The 19,449-nt window shown below is 39.6% G+C and overlaps 1 protein-coding gene across 2 annotated transcripts in view; it reads left to right on the top strand.

Annotated features, from left to right (window-relative positions):
• Positions 1-208: 208 nt before the first annotated feature.
• ska3 (spindle and kinetochore associated complex subunit 3) overlaps positions 209-19,449 on the top strand; it is a 36,035-nt gene continuing 16,794 nt past the window's right edge. For both annotated transcript variants that reach the window (XM_073043706.1, XM_073043705.1), the window contains exons 1-5: positions 209-303; positions 1,723-1,838; positions 3,818-3,882; positions 9,965-10,130; positions 18,341-18,770. In XM_073043706.1, the coding sequence (XP_072899807.1) occupies positions 1,739-1,838; positions 3,818-3,882; positions 9,965-10,130; positions 18,341-18,770 (761 nt within the window). In that variant the 5' untranslated portion in view covers positions 209-303; positions 1,723-1,738. The remainder of the gene's footprint in view (positions 304-1,722; positions 1,839-3,817; positions 3,883-9,964; positions 10,131-18,340; positions 18,771-19,449) is intronic.

Genomic DNA, 19,449 nt, shown 5'->3' with positions numbered 1-19,449 from the left:
TCAGTTGGACATTTAATTAGTTCGGGACAACATTGTGTGTCGAAGGACCGGTTTCTGTTCATGTTCTATCATTTCAAATCTAGCAATTGTAATAAAAATGCAGAAACTGCCTTGGAAAATAGTTGCAGATCCTTGCTCATCCGCCTGGATGCACTGTGGGTGCCTTGGGAATCCATCCAGGGCCGTTGGGTGGGACGCGCATGCGCGGAGGTCGGCGCGCGCGAAATTCAAGCAGAACCTCCGGGCGCAGCTTCCGGTTGGTGTGTTTGGACACGGATGTGGTGTTGGGTGACCGTTAAATTGGTAAAAATCATCAACTTCTGATTTCTGAAAGTAATTGTTTACAGGAGTATGTTAGGGTTTTTTAATCGGTTTATGTGCGGTTAAAACCGGCCTTCACGGATTGAACTGTGAACGCTCTGCTTTCCGGAACGAAGACTCATGAACTGGTCGTTCGGCTTTTGGTCATTGGGCTCACTCTTAAAAAGAAAGGAATCAGCCAGAGTTTTCTTTAACACCCTGACGTAAAGAAAGATAGAGTGCACAGAAGTTGCAATTAACCTTGTGATGAGTTCAGTATTTGATTTGGGAAATGGAGCTTAAAGTAGGGACAAAGCAACGTTTGTTCACCGTCGTTTTTGATAGATGTCAATCATTTGGGTGACTTGCTTGTGAATAAGTTTGCAGTTGACTCATTTTATTAATTTTGTGTTTTGTGGAAAACATGGGTTGCTGGATAGTGCAAACAATAATTCATAATGGGCAAAATCTGGCAGTCTGTGACTATCCTTTTTGAAAGGAATTGCAAGTGTTTTGACATTTGAACAGAGGTCCCAGACAGACAAATTAGGGAAACCAAATCCCTATATTATTCAATTCCATTTGCAGCGAAAATCAGAGATTTTTAAAATGTTGATCCATAATATTGTTAATATGAGACAAGCTTTACCCAGCTTTGTCTCCAGTGAAAGCCATTCTGCAGCATTTGGGCAAGGCTGCGCTGTCTAGTCATCATTCAGACCTCTGAAGCATCCGCCTGACATAAATGGAATCTATTTATTGGAGGTGATCACAGGCACTGGACCTGAACCAGCATAGTGATTGGAAAAGAACAGGAGGATCTAGAAGAGTATCTTCCAACTTCTAAAAGTAACTATAATAGTAGATGAAATACTTAAAGGTATATTGAATAATGTTCTTTATTTGTCAACATACAGATCATAAGAGCAAGGGAGTCTCAGTGGATATGAATAAAATGTTGGGTACTTATGCTTGAGTTTTGAATGTGGCTTTCTTCATATTACAGGCATATTGTGATTGCAGTAAGAAACATGCAGAAGAGGTTTAAGACATTGCTAGGACTAGAGAATTTTAACTATAATAAATAAAGTATGGTAATGGTTTCCATGGTTGTGAGGAATTTGTAAGTTCTGAATTACATTTTAGTTGGACCATGCAGGTGTTTGCTTCCAGCAAGGCTGTACAGTATTAACAAAGAAGATCAAGGAATAACCATTCATGATCTTGAAACAGTACTCTGACAGGCTTAGTTGAAACTTTTTATATTTGGTATTTAATTCGTATTGTATTAAAATTTTATTTCAGTCCTTTAGAGAAAAACAAAAATCTTCCGGTGGCTGGGTTTCCTAAGTCAAGAAGGCAGCATGATCACAAGAATCCATGACCTTCCATTATCAAAATTGTTTTTAATTTTTATTCTAGTTTGTTTCCAACAGAGATGGATGTAACAGCTAATTTTTTCACTAAGTTGAAAACACTTGCAGTAAATTTGGAGAAAGAGACAACATATTTGGACAATGCTTTGAATAATGATTATGGTAAGCAAGTTAATTAATACTTTGCAAAGATGATTTTGTCTATTCTGCTGAAAAGACATAACAGTCCTGGAGTCTGTGACTAAGTTATAAATGCCTTAATAAATTATTTTGAAATTTCTAATTAAAACCAGAGAGAATTTACATAGAATTCCCCCCCAATAATGCTCATTTAGTTTAATGCAAATGAGACAAATTTAAATCTTTATATTACGATGTATCATCTGTTCAGTAATGTTATGTACATATGAATTAGGAGCACAAATATAGCGTGCATCTCTCTCTGCTCCTGGCAATTTTTATTGTCTGTCTCTAACCTAGAAAGATGCACTGTAACGGAAGCTTAACCTCACCAATTTCCCTAGCAATAAAGTGATCTTGTTCTGTTTTTTTTAAAATTACATGCCATATCTACACACTAGCCTTTTGAAAATACGGCACAATCCACTCATAACCTCTGCAATGTAGAGCTCTCGCCATTTTGATGTCAAGCTATTTTTTTTATTTTTCCGCCAAATTGAACAATTTTGCATTTCCAAGATTATACTCCATTTGCCAGATCACTAGTTACTAATTTAACCTATGTATTAACACACTTTCCTACCTTTGTGTTGACAATAAATTTACTAACAGTGCCTTCATTAAATTATTTGTATTAATTGTGACAGGTTAGGATCACGCAAGTCATTACCACTGCCAACCCTCTTTTCTGATAGCCAGCCAATCTTCAAACCATGCTAGATTATTACTTCATAGAGCAAGAGCTTTTATTTTTCATTAATTTGTTTGATGTGGCACCTTATCAAGTCTAAGAAAATCTAAGAACCATGCATCAACATTTTCGTCCCTCAACCACAGCACTAGTTACTCCTTGAAAGAATTTCAATAAATTTGACTTCTCTTTTATAGAATACTATTGACATTACCTGATTATTTAAAAAATTTCCAAGCTGCTATAACCACTTGTTTTCTGGGTCCCTTTTAGAATAAAGTGACAGATTGAAGGATACTAAAAGCAGTTTAAAATAATCATCTTGGAATCCATGGAATTTTGGCAAATTTAAATCTCTGTCAGTTTTTATTTACACTAAAATAATGTCTATCAGGATATGAATACTTGACTGTCTACATATCCAACAATTTTCTTACCACTTCCTTGGTGGTCAATTTCTCCAAGTTCCTCCTTCCTTCACAGTTCTGATTCACACCTATTTCTGGGTTGTTCCCTCTTCTGTACTGAAGACTGATGTATAATACCATCTCCTTACTTTCCATTATTTATTTACTTGACTTTATATAAGACCAATGCTTACTTTCCTCTTTAAATATATATTAAAATGACTCAGTTTTATACTGTTGGCTATCTTATCATTTGCTATTAATGTTTAGCCATACTTTGTCATTTTATATTCTAACAATTCTGCAATTATATTTTCTCTTTATGTTTGTGCTGCAGAGAGATATTTATAATACTGGTCCAATTTGGTGCATTACTCTATGGTTTCTAGTAGAAAGGATGTTAAGGAGAAAAGCCTCAAAGAAATTGTGAAAATGTACAAAATCTATAAAGTAATGGTAATAAGAGAGTTTTGCTATTAAAATACAGATTATGATAGCAATACATAAGGAGCAAGAGAGAGGAAGTAGATTGTCACAGGATAGCGGACTGTAAAACTAGAGGGCATAAGTTTAAGGTGAGAGGAGAATGACCTGTAGGGGATCTGTGGGGCAGGCTTTTCATACAGTGGGTGGAGGGTATATGAAAGTATATCCACCTCTCCCATTTCCTCAAAGGCGGATACAATTACAACATTTAAAAAAACATAGCCAGGTTCATGGATAGGAAGGGTTTCTGGATATGGACCTAATGCAGGCAAATAAGACTGGTTCAGGAAGAAACTTTGGTCAGCATGGGCCTGTTTCCTTGCTTTATGACACAATGAAGGAGCCAAAACCTAACATTTTATTTCTATCACATGAAGACCATGAAGAAGCTGCTCGCACAAAGATGCTTCATGAATTACATTCAGAAGTTAGAAATATTAAGGTAACTATTAAGTTATAAATACAATCAAATGGTAGACTTACTAGTTGGGAAGTTTTACTTCCAATTCTAACTATTTTGCATGAAGTTCATTTGTTGCATATTAAATGGTTTCTCCTAACATTTCACTTTGGCTAGCCAGAAGGTAAATATTTTAAAGATTAATTACTGTTAACAACTGGAGTCTGTTGTCAGCAATTGTAATTCTTGAAACTTACAGATGAAGGTCAAGCTTTCAAATCTGCTGTTTCAGAAAACGTTTTAAACTGATGTGAGTAAACTAACGTACACCTTTCACTTTTGAGTACAACATAACTCAATATGGCTATTAGTTGTTTATTTACATATTAATATGGATTATTTTTTGTCTCTATTTACATTTGAGGTTTTGTTTATTTGCACATTTCTTGTGATATGGACATGACTTTTGTTTATCCTAAGTGCTCTTGTAGGATGTTGTAGTGCGCTGACTTTATAATGATCCTTCATTAATTATAAATCTAAATGCTGGACTTCTGTTGGGGAGTGTGTTTCAGGGGTTAGACCTAACAGTGAAGAAGAAATGATGATGTATTGTTAGGGGCTTGGAGGTGATGCTATTCCTGTGCATTTCAAACCTTTCCCTCCTTGGCTGATTAATCTTCAAGTGCATTTTGTGGATAGTACAGGTGAAAGGGCTATCAGTGAAGTGAGCTGCTTTACCCTGGATGGTGTTGCAACTTCAACAATACACATGGTTCATTCACCCAGCCACACTCTTGACTTATGCCTTGTAAATGGTGGAAAGATTTTGGAATATCAGCAAGTGAGTTGCAGGTCAAAGATGTCGATGGAAGGGGATTTAGTGATGGTAATGTCATTGAATGTCATGGATAGGTGGTTGGATCTACTGGTGAAGGTGGTCATTGCCCAGTGTTTTTTTAAGGGCTGTATCTTAATACTTATCAGCCCTTCTTGAATGTTGACTAGGTATTGTTGTATGCAGGGATGGATAACTTCATTTGCTGTGGAGTGTTAAATGGAATCATCAACAAATATCCCCACATCTGATCTTTTGATAACAAAGTCATTGTTGAAGTGGTTTAAAAATGGTTTGGTCTAAGGCTACTACTGTGACGAGCTTCTAAAGTGGTGTCCTGGGTTAGATAACCACAGGCATTTTCTTTTTAAGTGTGGTATTACTGCAAACATAATGTTTATCCTTTGATACAAATTAATTTGTTTTATCGGGACTTCTTGATTCTACACTTGGTCAAATGCAGTCTTACTATCATTCTCATCACGTCACTAGAAATGAGCCCTTTGGTCCACCTGAAGGTGGACAGCCCAGGCAAACCCCAAACTAAGCATAGGCGATCAGGTTATTGAAGAATAAGTGCTATTGAAGCTTTTCATCACTTCACTGAGGGTTAAGAAAATGCTGGGTGGTAGCTAGATTTCCCTGTTTCCTTTGAGGAACACATACCTAGAAAATTTTCCATGTTGGGTGGATAATATTGTCACTATAGAACAGCTTCATGAAACACTGCAAAATATGCAGCCTTCCTATATCTGAGTCAACACAATAGATACTAATTTTATCAAAGTAGAAACAAAATTTTGTTTTTAGCATATATTTGCATTACTCAGGTGATGCGGAACATCACAATTTGCTCACAGCAAAGTTTCTTTGCCACTAACTTGTAAACATGCAAATTTGACAAGGAATTATTTTGCTGCTGAACATGCATTAAGATCTTTTTCAATTTGATCATCTTTCATGTAATCTCAGTACTTAGGATATTATCTGATCCTACACCCCAGGGTATACCCAGTGCTCTCAGTCATTGACTTTGGTGGTTCCCAGAGAACTCTAAGATAGGTTATCCACTTTTGGCTAAATGTGATTGTGAATACTTCAGTTTTGTCTTTGCTGTTATATTCAGGGCTTATCCTTTGATAGGTAGGTTAATTGTAAATTGTCCTGTGATTTGCTAATGATACAACCATTGTTAGTAGAACCTCAGATGAAGATGAGAGGGCGTACAGGAGTGAGATATATCAGCTAGTTGAGTGGTGTTGCAGCAACAACTTTGCACTCAATGTCAAAAAGACGAAAGAGCTAATTGTGGACTTAAGGAAGGGTAAGACGAGGGAACACAGAACAATCCTCATAGAGGGATCAGAAGTGGAGAGAGTGAGACATTACAAGTTCCTGGGTGTCAGTCAGTATCTGAGGACCTAACGTGGTCCCAACATATCAATGCAGTTGTAAAGAAGGCAAGGCAGTGGGTGTATTTCATTAGGAGTTTGAAGAGACTTAGTTTGTCACCTAAAACACTCAAAAACTTCTAACAATGTACTGTGGAGAACATTCTGTTAGGCTGCATCACTATCTGGTTTTGGGAGGGTTCCTGCACAGGACCCAAGGAAGCTACAGAAAGTGTAAAATTAGTTAGCTCCATCATGGATACTAGCCTCCTTAGTATCCAAGACATCTTCAAGGAGTGGAGCCTCAAAAAGGTGACGTCCATTATTAAGGACCCCCATCACCCAGGACATGCCCTCTTCTCATTGTTACCATTAGGAAGGAGATACAGAAGCCTAAAGGCACACATTCATTCATTCAGGAACAGCCTCTTCCCCTCTGCCATATGATTCCTGAATGGACATGGAACCTAGGAACAGTACCTCATTGTTTTGTTTCTATATTATCATGCATTGTACTGCTGCTGCTGAGTTAACAAATTTCACAACCTGATTTTGATTCTAATCAGGTTAATTGGGGTTGTCAAGGGGTTGCTGGGATGGCGTGGCTCAAACGCCTGTTCCACACTATATTGCTCTTTTTTAAATCATTGAATGGAGATGTTCATGGAGCTGCTGATATTCATTAACTTTTTTTATTATCCATCTCTCATCGGCAAAAGTGGCAGGATTGTGTCACCACTTAACTCCATATTTTCTATATTAATTATGCACATGTTACAGTTTCACTGGATTGGTACTTTTTTTTAGTGCTACAGGTATGGCTCTGTCATAAGACAGGAACAGGATTAGGGCATTTGGTCAATTGAGTCTGCTCAGCCATTCGATCAAGACCTATCCACTCTCAACCCTATTCTCCAGCCTATTCTCTGCCTGTAACCTTTAGCGTCCTTATTAATCAAGAGCTTGTCAATGAATTCCCCAGATTTACTACCCACAGGCTAAAGAAATTCTTCTTCATCTCTTTTCTAAAGGGAAGTCCTTGTATTCTGAGTCTGTGCCCCCCTTGCTAGAGTCTTCCATTATTGGAAACATCCTCTTCATGTCCACTCTATTTAAGCCTGCCAGTATTCGTTACGTTTCAATGAGATCTCCCCTTGTTCTTCGAAACTCTAGCAAGTAGCGTCCCAGAGCCATCAAACACTCCTCATGCATTAACCCTTCAATCCCAGGTTTATTCTCAAAAACCTCCTTTGGGCCTTCTCCAATGCCAGCTCACCCTTCCCTAGATATGGGGCTCAAAGCTGCTCATGATACTCCAAATGTGGTCTGACCAATGTCTTATAGAGTCTCAGCGTTACATCCTTGCTTTTATATTCTAGTTCTTGAAGTGAATGTTAACATTGCATTTGTCTTCATACCTGCAAGTTAACCTCCAGGGAATTCTGCAACAGGACTCCCAAATCCCTTTGCACTTCTGATTTCTGAAATCATTCCCCATTTAGAAAATAGTCTCTGCCTTTATTCCTTGTACTAAACTGCATGACCATACACTTTACTACAATATATTCCTTCTGCCAGTTCTTTGCCTGTTCTCCTAATCTGTTACTAGACACTAGAATACTACACAGTACAGGCCCTTTGGCCCTTGATGTTGTGCCAACCCATATATTCCTTAAAAAAAGTACTAAACCCACACTACCCCATAACCCTCTATTTTTCTTTCATCCATGTGTCTGTCCAAGAGGCTGTTAAATACCCCTAATATTTTAGCCTCCACCACCATCCTTGGCAAGTCATTCCAGGCACCCACAACCCTCTGTGTAAAAAAAAAAACAACTTAGATGTCTCCCCTAAACTTCCCTCCCTTAACTTTGCACATATGCCCTCTGGTGTTTGCTATTCATGCCCTGGGAAACAGGTACTGGTTATCCACCCTATCTGTGCCTCTCATAATCTTGTAGACCTCTATCAATTCCCCTCTCATCCTCCTACACTCCAAAGAGAAAAGTCTGAGCTCTGCTAACCATGGATCATAAGATTTGCTTTCTAATCCAGGCAACATCCTGGTAAATCTCCTCTGCACCCTCTCCATAGCTTCCACATCCTTCCTATAATGAGGTGACCAGAACTGAACACAATACTCAATACAATACTTGTATTGAACACAATACAAGTGCGGTCTCACCAGAGATTTGTAGAGTTGCAACATGACCTCTTTACTCTTGAACAAAATTCCCCTATTAATGAAGCCTAGTATCCCATAGGCCTTCTTAACTTTCCTATCAACCTGTGCAGCAACCTTGAGGGATGCACGGATTTGAACCTCTGTTCATCCACACTCTTAAGTAACCGACCATTAACCCTATACTCAGCTTTCTGGTTTGTCCTTCCAAAATGCATCACCTCACACTTATCAGGATTGAAATCCATCTGCCACTTTTCTGCCCAACTCTGCATCCTGTCTATATTCTCTTGTAACCTTCGACAACCTACAGCTCCATCCACAACTCCAATCTTCGTGTCATCCGCAAACTTACTCACCCATCCTTCCACCTCTTCATCTAGGTCATTTATAAAAATCACAGAGCAGGGGTCCCAGGACAGATCCTTGCGGCACTCCACTAGTAACCGACCTCCAGGCAGAATACTTTCCTTCCACTACTACCCTCTGCTTTCTTCCTGTAAGCCAATTTTTTATCCAAACAGCCAAGGTTCCACTGATCCCATGCCTCATGACTTTCTGGATGAGTCTGTCATGAGGGACCTTGTCAAATGCCTTACGAAAATCCATGTAGACCACATCTATCGCCCTACCTTCATCAATTTCTTTTGTTACCTCTTCAAAAAATTCAATTAGGCTTGTGAGGCATGACCCCTTCACAAAGCCATGTTGACTATCCTTGAGTAGACTGTACTTCTCCAAATGCTCATAAATCCTATCCTTAAGAATCCTTTCCAATAGTTTGCAGACCACCAATGTAAGACTCCTGGCTACCCTATATTTCTCATGAGCCCCTTCTGCTTCCTGATTCTTATATCTAAATATATGCTTCCTTCTTCCTCTTGACGAGTTGCCTCACATGTTTCGTCAGCCACGGTTCCCTTTTCCTACCATTTTTTCCTTGTCTCAGTGGGACAAACTATCCTGAACCCAGCACAAGTGATCCCTAAACTTCCTCCAAATTACTTCTGTGCTTTCACCCTTGAACATCTGTTTCCAATTTGCTCTCGCTAGTTCCTGCCTCAGGTAATTTAGTAGCCTACCTGCTTCCATAACACTACCTGACCCTCCACCTATCATTGTATCATCTACAAACTTGTAGATACAAATCTACAAATCAACTAGTGTTGCCATGAGTTTATGGTAGTATATATTGCTGCTTCTGTTCATGGTCCAGTGCCTCCTAATATGAGCTATTTAATGGAGTCGTAATACCACACAACACAACATGGTAGGAAGAATGTGATGATGCTGATTCTGTAATTTTTTTTTTGAAGTATAGCAGTTCTTGCTATACAGCCCTAAATCAGCAAATCTTATCTTTTGTTATTTGATCATCTCTAATAGAACAGTGTATCCAAATGGAAGGTTTGAATGATCTTATATAAGAATATTTTGAAGTACATTGCAGAGAAGTTGCCTGTTTGGTGCTACTTTATTGTGGAAATAAAAATTAATAGTAGACTCCAAATCAAACTGACAAATTTGTTAAATCACTGGGCAGGATATTGAACTACTCAAAAAAAACTATCTTTATATTAAAACTATTTAAGGGAAGTGATAAAACTCATCTGATTGTTATAGACTACAAGTTTGAATTGTCTTGTCTGGCTTTGCAGACATCCAGGTTAAATGGAATTCATACTTGTCAATATTTTTGTTTCCTCTTTAAAGGCAGATCTTCACAAAAAATTAGAAACTCTTGAAACAGAAAACAGAGATAATAGTGCATTAATTAGAGCTTTTCAGACACTGCACCAAAAGAATACTGCAGACCTTGAGGAAATCGAAGAACACTTTCAAAATTATGGGTATGAGCCCTTGCATAAAAATGATCAAGGTATGTGAATAGATGAGAACAGAATGTAACTCTCAGTTGCAATTTCATTGTGCTTTGATAAGTTTTAGAATGTTGTTGAAATATACTACTAAAATTAATTAGTAATATACAGAAGTTTAAGAAAATGGGGCTACAAAATAATTGAATTATTGCATGCAGTGATCTGCTATCACTATTCTGGAAAAAATTTAATTGGCAGATACTGCAAATTTAAAATAAAAACACAATACTAGAAATGTTCATCAGGTGATGCAATATATGAAAGGGGTGCCAGGACTTTCAACATGTTTTTTCAAAGCCGTAAGTTCACCACCCATTATAGCAATTAAAAATCCAAAGAAATGCATAACTGATGTTACTAGATTTTTGTATATGCCTACATAAGGCTCAGCGCATTTTTGATGTCTCCTTTACCCAATTAGTAAAATTTGCTGTCATAGAAGTTATGAATGGGATGGGCTGAAAAGGTTGTTTGATTTCTTAACACTCATTTCTTAATGATGACATAACTTTGCACTATGGAATATTGTGATAGGATTCTTTACTAGGAACACAACACTCATCCCTGTAATGGATTTTTGAACAAAATATGAAAATCTGTGGCAACTTAAAATTATGTTACAATTTTAATTTCAGTTTTTATGAACGGCTCCATTTTCCTTATCTTAACTATTTTTGCTTGTGAGTTTCGTATTCATCATCACAATTTGCGCCCATGTATAATTCTGTACAATTCCAACTAGTTAATCACAAAAGTCTTTAGGAATGGGGAAAATAATAATAATAAAAACTACTGAATGCCACATCCCATTACCAGTATTTCCCAATCTAAGAACAGATAATTCAAAGTGGCAGTAGTGTTAGTGAGGGCAGAAGTGATGTTGATGTACAAGTTTAATTTCTTACCTTTTTCCTTTATCTTTTCTGTTTTTATAAAAAAGGGGGAATGCTATGAACCTCCCAAAGTAACAATAGCTACATCAACAATAGTTTTCTTCAAAGAGAAGAAAGGCAGCCTGCAATTAGAAATGGCACCACCTCTTGGTTTTCCTTTTAAACTGAACTGTTCCAGTCTTGGAAAAACATGTTTCTATATTGTGGCTAGGATAAAATTATGGAACTCCATCTTGGAACCTCATCTCATTCACTGTCTGCAATAGTGGAGAATAATCATTCATTTAAACTAATATTAAATTCATAACTACAAATATTTACAAAAGTAATAGCATTGAGCACAGATGAGTTTCTTACAATGCATTTCTTTGCAAAGTCTGGAAGTTTGGTTGCATGCTATAAATCTTTGAACTACTTGTCCTATAGAATATAATGTTGTATTCCCTACCTAATACAGGTTTCCCCTGCTATCCAAAGGTAGAGCGTTCCTATGAAACCGTTTGTAAGCTGAAATGTCGTAAAGCGAAGAAGCAATTACCATTAATTTATATGGGAAAATTTTTTGAGCGTTCCCAGACCCAAAAGATAACCTATCAAATCATACCAAATAACATATAAAACCTAAAATAACACTAACATATAATAAAGCAGGAATGATATGATAAATATGCAGCCTATATAAAGTAGGAATATTGTATGTACGATGTAGTTTCACTTATCAAAATCAGGAAGACAGTGAGCCAAAATCGATTTGGAGGAAAAAAATCGGCATGTACATGCATGCGCACACAACTGCCCGCACAAGGTTTCACAGTCATGGTAGTCTTTCTCGGGGTAAACACACGTATAAAGTGGGCGTCTTTTTCTTCGTAAAAGCAAAAATCCTCTTTGGCTAGTGTTATGAAACCAGTAACTGGTTTCACTTACCAGCAAAGATAGATATGTCAGTTGAAGTCCAATGGTACTATTTTCAAAAGTTTTATTAATAAAGGGGCACAAAAATTAAGGTTAATACAAACATTCAGATAACATGCGTCAATACTCAATCTAAAACGCAGGTACATTAATAATCACTCAGAAATAAGCTCTTTCGTTGTCTAGGGTATAATACTGAGTCCAATTGGAAATATAAAGAGTCACTCTGAAGTCTGCAGGCTTTTCCCTTTTGGTGTCACGTGTTGGAGAGAGAGAGAGAGATTGTTAGGAAAAGAGACACTTGCCGTTGTCTTTATGAATCAAATCCTCAGCCTCAGAGGATTTGGCTTCCCTGGTGTTAAATAAAAGCGGTTTTCCGTTGGTTCTAGCCACAAACCCCGCATTCGGAATTTAACGCACGTGGCTTGCTTCAAAATGGCTTCCCGTTCCCACGGGAAGCGGTATCGTGCTTCTTGGTGTCTCCTTGGTGCGTCTGAGGGTCGTCCTCTTTCAGACCCTTCTTTATACTGCCTCACGGGATCTCAGGTGTCAATCAGGTTGCAGGTGATGCAATCTCTCTCAACCAGCCCACTTTGCCCGAGGGCTTTACAATGTCCCTGCGAGTTGGCACGTCTGCAGTTCCCAGGTGTCTCCTGAGAACAATGCCACAGTCACCAGCTTTTGTCCCAGTGGAATGCGGTATCCAGCACGTCGCTGTCTTTCCATTTCCTGTGTCCATTCAGCCTGTCTCTCTCTCTCTCGGGTCATTGACCCCCCCTTTCACTAGGGCTCTTGCAATTCTCACAAAGGAGGGGGCTGGTATCATAACACCTCCCCTCTTAAAAAGGTTTTTACCAGCGGTTAAAACCCAGAGTGGTACAGTCTTACAGAAATTTTGAATCTAATACAATACAGAAGCTTTTCTTTTCACTACAGAGTAATACAGTTATACATTCAAGTCAGCATCTAAACAGTTAACAAGTACAGTGCCCCTTTAGTTAATATCTTAACATCTTAATATCTTAAAGTCTTGTAGCATCAGACTTCAATTCAATAACCACCTATTTATTTATTGTTTTCAGCCACAAAACTGCGGAGGTGTGATCTTAGCTTAGGTGCATCTACAAAAGTTTATGCGAATACTAATCGTTTCGGTCGGTTTACTTCGCCGGCAGGTCTCCAAAGGTCTGTCTTTATTATTCACAGGCTTTGGCGCAACCCGTAAAACCTGCTTTGCTGTTAAAAAAAAATGGCATCCCCATTAACCGTCACCTCTTTTCTGGCGAGTCCCCCCGTTGGGACTTTGAGTAATTTGGCGTGGTGAACTCCCGCCCGCCTCGTTCATCGGGGCTATTTTTTCAACACCATGCCCCAAACTGTCAAGACCCTTCAGGCTATTTGTTTTTAATTCCAACTCCTCTTTCAGGTAGCATTTCGAATGCATCCTCTTCACACCCCACCCTGGCGTAACAATAGAGTGGGGGGCCCCGCTATTTCCCGACTCACTCTGTGAGCGATCTGCCAGGTTTAAAATTTCTTCCTTCGACTTGGGAACTACAGACTTTCCGTTTCCTTCCATAACAATCCTCATTCCCCCCTTAAATTCGGCATTAACCTTGGCCCCACTCTCGAATACAAACACCGTGGAACTCACACTTCCCACGGTTACCAAGGTTAACCCTTTTCCTACTGAACCCACCCTATCTGATCCACAAAGACGGCCGCCCCGTCCCCCTGAATCAAACACCTCAGACTTCCCCTGAGCTCTGTTACCAGGTTCAGCACCACGTGCGCCCCCATCTTGGACACACTCAAACGGGACATTGGCCCCTTCCAGGCTTTCAATACCCGTACCTTTTTCAAATTCTAACGTCCCCCGATCCTTCCAGTTACTCTCTAGGCAGCCCCCCGTTGGGGAAGGCGCAACCCTGCGAGCTGAAACAACCTCCTCGGCCATTTCAGCTGACTTCTCCACAGCAAGGATACCCTTCCTCTCTAAGACTGCCCTCATTTCACTCTCGGGACCATCGAGAACACCTTTAGAACTCTGAACTTCTTCAAACAATTCTGCCAAACCAGACAGATTAACCCTGTCCAACTCTGGACATTTTAACAACTTTATCCGTTTCTCAACTTTAGTTCCTACCTCTAGGACCTTTCTCTTCACTAAGGGCAGGGCTATTTCCTCTCCCTTACCCCCTTTTACTTTACTGCTTTCTGTTTTACCACCCTCGGAACCCTCATGGTACAGGGTCGGTAAAAACATCTTGGCCAGATTACTGCTGGCCCGATTTAAACTGCTCTCTGCTTTTCTGGACAGGCTGCGTGTGACCGCGCATGCGCGATAGCTTTGGGACTCTAGGGGCGGGGCCACCGCACTCGCCGGTCGGCGGGTCGGCATCATGGCTGCCCAAATCCTCCCTCCTGCTAACACACTTTGTAACAACGCGACCCACTGCTCTTGTGGCCACTTCTGGTTCACTGCCACCTTTTCAAAAAGCAAGAAATAACTATCAACATCCGTCTCTTCGAACGGAGGTACTACTCTCAGCTCCCGACTAACATTAAACCGCTCTCTCCTTAGCTCCTCCCTCTCTCTTTCTCTCCCCGCTGCCGTTCTCTCGGCTGCTGCTAACTCTCTGATCCGAATTTCATGCTGTCTTTGCCTCTCAGCTTGATCCTGCTCGTTCTCCAGTTCTAACCCCTTCGCCAAATTTAACAAGTCTGCTTTGGCACTCACCTCTAGCGCCGCCACAGTCGCGTTTTTCATAAATTCACACACGTCCATCTTTGCTGGTTTTTCTGTCTGGCTACCTGCGTACCAGATCCAAATTATTTTTTTTTGACTTACAATCCCGATTGACTGACCTCCCCCTTTTTGGTGTCAAATCCCGGACGAGCCCCCACTTGTTATGAAACCAGTAACTGGTTTCACTTACCAGCAAAGATAGATATGTCAGTTGAAGTCCAATGGTACTATTTTCAAAAGTTTTATTAATAAAGGGGCACAAAAATTAAGGTTAATACAAACATTCAGATAACATGCGTCAATACTCAATCTAAAACGCAGGTACATTAATAATCACTCAGAAATAAGCTCTTTCGTTGTCTAGGGTATAATACTGAGTCCAATTGGAAATATAAAGAGTCACTCTGAAGTCTGCAGGCTTTTCCCTTTTGGTGTCACGTGTTGGAGAGAGAGAGAGAGATTGTTAGGAAAAGAGACACTTGCCGTTGTCTTTATGAATCAAATCCTCAGCCTCAGAGGATTTGGCTTCCCTGGTGTTAAATAAAAGCGGTTTTCCGTTGGTTCTAGCCACAAACCCCGCATTCGGAATTTAACGCACGTGGCTTGCTTCAAAATGGCTTCCCGTTCCCACGGGAAGCGGTATCGTGCTTCTTGGTGTCTCCTTGGTGCGTCTGAGGGTCGTCCTCTTTCAGACCCTTCTTTATACTGCCTCACGGGATCTCAGGTGTCAATCAGGTTGCAGGTGATGCAATCTCTCTCAACCAGCCCACTTTGCCCGAGGGCTTTACAATGTCCCTGCGAGTTGGCACGTCTGCAGTTCCCAGGTGTCTCCTGAGAACAATGCCACAGTCACCAGCTTTTGTCCCAGTGGAATGCGGTATCCAGCACGTCGCTGTCTTTCCATTTCCTGTGTCCATTCAGCCTGTCTCTCTCTCTCTCTTGCTCTCTCTCTCTCGGGTCATTGACCCCCCCTTTCACTAGGGCTCTTGCAATTCTCACAAAGGAGGGGGCTGGTATCATAACACTAGCGAAAACAGATAATAATGTAGGTCTTTCGTAACAGCGAGCTGTCGTAAAGCAAAAGTTCAAAAAACGGGGGCCACCTGTACCACTATGAGAATGCTTTTACTGCATGGACTGCAGCAATTAGTGAAGACCTTTCCATACAATCACCCTTTGGCAAGAATGGGCAATATTTGCTGACTTTGCTGGCAGTACCCACCTTTGATAAATCAATATATAATAAGATTATCTGAGACAATCTTTTAGGAAATTTTGGGCCATTATGATACACCTTTGGTGTGAACTAAAGTAATAAAAGATGCTTGAAAGAATTCATTGCATGTTTTTATTTGATCGCCCTATAATTGGCAGGTGCTAATTACAACATCTTTCTTTTAGTAGTGAACTGTCGCTAGAGCTTTTTATTGTTTTAAGTTGTAGAGTTCTAAATGCATATTTTAACATAGAGGGACTATGTATCTTGCATATTGTCAGTACAGCAAATTAGAGTGTTTACTGAATTGCTTTTGTTACGTACCCCGTAACTGGGTCACTTACCAGCAAAGATAGAGAGGTCCGTTGAAGTCTGATAGTACTATTTTTAACAATATTTATTGATAAAAATACACAAAAATAATATTAATATTAATGCAAACATACAGATAATGTATGTCATCAATACTAAATCTAAAAGCGCGGGTATAATAATAATCAATAAGGAATAGCTCTATCGTTGTCTAGGGGATAATGTATTGTCCGATGGAAATATAAAAGTCACTTTAGTTCATTCAAGCTGCAGCTTTTTGGTTGGAGAGAAAGACGGGTTAAAATTTGCCCATTCCTTTTATGATGTCAATCCTTCGAGAGTCGTTGGGAGTTGATTTCCCCGTTGTTAGCTAAAAACCGTTCTCCCGTGGTAAAGGCCCACCGATTCCGGGGCAAATGGAAATGGACGCACGTGGCCTTCCCACCGGTTTTTGCTATTATGGGATCGCTAGCGTTTCTTCTGGTGCGTCTGAAGGGGCTGTTCCTCAGACCCTCTTTTATCCTGACTCACAGGGTCTCAGATGTCAATCAGGGTGGGATGATGCAATCCCTCCACCAACCCCCCCTCGGTTCATTGTCTGGGGGCTTCGATGCATTGTACAGGATTCAATACACAAGTCCGTCTCCAAGAGACAATAGCCGTTATCAATGGTTCCGCCTTTCGGAGGCCAGGACACATTCCAAACTCTTTGTGGATTCTGCATGTCTTTCTCTCATTTCCTGGGTCTCCTGACTCGAATCAATAGCAATCCTGCCATTCTCAAAAAGGAGGGGGCCACGGGCGTAACACTTTCAAACTACAATTTACCTAATGTAAGATTTTTCCACCTGAGCTCATTCGTAGTCCCTGTTCTTTGCAGCAAATTCACAAATGGTCCATTACTACGAAATAAAGTGAACACAAAATTGTACAGCACAGAAATGGGTACTTCAGCCTACCAGATCCATCTACAGTAATCCAGTTTGTCCACATTAGGTCTATATCCTTTTATGTCTTGGTTATTAAATAAAGTGCCTGTCTAAATGTAGTCATTGTATCTGACTCCAGCACCACTTCTGACAGGGTTTCAATATCAATTACTTTCTTTGTAAAAGAAAGCTTGCTCTTCAAAGCTTCCTTTTAAAACTCCTTCCTCTTGCCTTAACCCCATGCCCTCTTGTTTTTGATAACCCTATGTTAGGAAAAGATTCTGACAATTTACCCTATCTATGTTGCTTATTTTATTTATCTTTATCAGCTGACCGTCACCTTCCTTTACTCCAACTTATTCAATCCTCCAATTCAGACAATATCCCCTGCATCCTCTCTTAAACAACTATATCCTTCCTATAGTACAGCAACCCGGACTACAGGCTTTACCTCAAAAGCAGCTAACCTGTGTTCTGTAATATTTCAAAATAAGACCCATCTTTTTGAATTCTATACTCTGACTTAAGCAAGCATGCCATATGCCCTCTTAACAAACATATCTACCTGTTTTTGCCATTTTCAAGAAACTATGGACTTGAACCCCCATGTCCTTCTGTTCTTTTAACATTCCTTAGTGCCCTACCACTTACTGTATCTCCTACCCCTATTTAACTTCCCAAGATACCTCACCTTTCACTTGTCAGGATTAAATTTCATTTACCAACACTGCCAAATGTTTATCTTGTGTGTCATTCTGTAGCCTGAGAATACTTTCCATTCTATCCACAACACCAATTTTCATATCATCTGCAAACTTGGTATCATATTTCCTACATTCACATCCATAATATATATATATATATATATAAAATAAACAACAAGGATCCCAGCACCAATTTGTACAGTATACCACTGGTCATAAACATTAAATCAGAAAAAACCTGCCTCCTATAGTCAAGAATGTCCTTTCCCTCTCATCACCAAAGTATTTGGACAATGTTCCTGAAAAGTTATACAATCCTCAATGCTTTAGGGCAAAGGGAAGTAGGCAATATCCAAAGTCCTCATGAAGGGTCTCAGCCTGAAACACTGACTGTACTCTTTTCCATATATGCTGCCTGGCCTGCTGTGTTCCTCTAGCATTTTGTTTGTGCATTGCTTGTCCAAATAAATGCAGTATTTTTTTCCTTCTAGAACCGCAGATGAAACTTATGGAAACTGAAACTGAATTGGCAGCAAATTCTGAAACCAATCTTGAATCACAGAACGATGAAGTTACTACTCCAACGCATGAAAAGCCTTTGCTAAGTGACCCTACGCGTACCCCTCAGCTTGAAGATTTTGGACTTGGTCATTTAATGTTTCGAAGTGCTTGGGGGGTACAAGAATGTCCTCTGCCTTCAGATCCCAAAATGACTGATGGATTCTCTGGAAATTACGATACGCAATCTTCCGCATTTCAAGGTCCAGTTATACCAAAGACACCAAAATGTACATTGCAGCTGGGAGATGATGTGCTTCTTACACCCAAGATGGAAAATTTTGAAATTGATGAACATACAGGCTATGTAAACGACTTTACTTTGGCACTGTATAATAAACGTGATCAACTGAATATCAACAGGTAAATTTTAAACATTTTTCGAACTGTTCATACTTTTCCATTCAGTTTCCAATTATGTATGTGATTTCAACAATTAATAATGACTGATTTTTAGGAATATTTCATTATTGATTTTATACCTTAAGGATCTCTACTGTTGACCATATTCTGGATTTACTTTTTGCAATAACAGCAGCTATATTGCATTTTCTCATTTCTGCATGAACATTAAAACATTCTGCAGATTTTAATCTCATTTCCTTCCTAAGCATTTATAGCAGGGTTCCAGTGACATCATCATCCAGAATGGCTGCCTAAAATAACAGCTCCTCCGAAAAAGTACGTATTTTGCCCCTTGAACCGCCAAGTACAAAATCTCTTGATAATACTTGAACTGGTAAGGGGGACAAGAATGGGGAAAAGGGATGGAAACAAAAACAGCGCCATTGCAGAGCCTGTAAACGAGGAAAACACAGAGAACAGCTCTGTACACAGGCATAAGATGGCAAAGTTGACGCTAACCCTCACTCAAACGAAGAGGCAAGTTTAGCAAAAGTTCTGGAAGAGATACGGGACTTCCGTAAAGACATAAAACAACAACTAAATGATATTAAATCTGAGCTCACCAACGTTAATCAAAAAATAGCGGAAGCAGAGGCATAAATTGAAAAGGTGAAAGATCGTGCTCAAAATGTGGAAC

This window comes from Hemitrygon akajei, chromosome 4 (assembly GCF_048418815.1).
Source record: "Hemitrygon akajei chromosome 4, sHemAka1.3, whole genome shotgun sequence".
In the NCBI taxonomy this organism is placed as follows: Eukaryota; Metazoa; Chordata; class Chondrichthyes; order Myliobatiformes; family Dasyatidae; genus Hemitrygon; species Hemitrygon akajei.
This window is presented reverse-complemented; position numbering and strand designations above follow the sequence as displayed.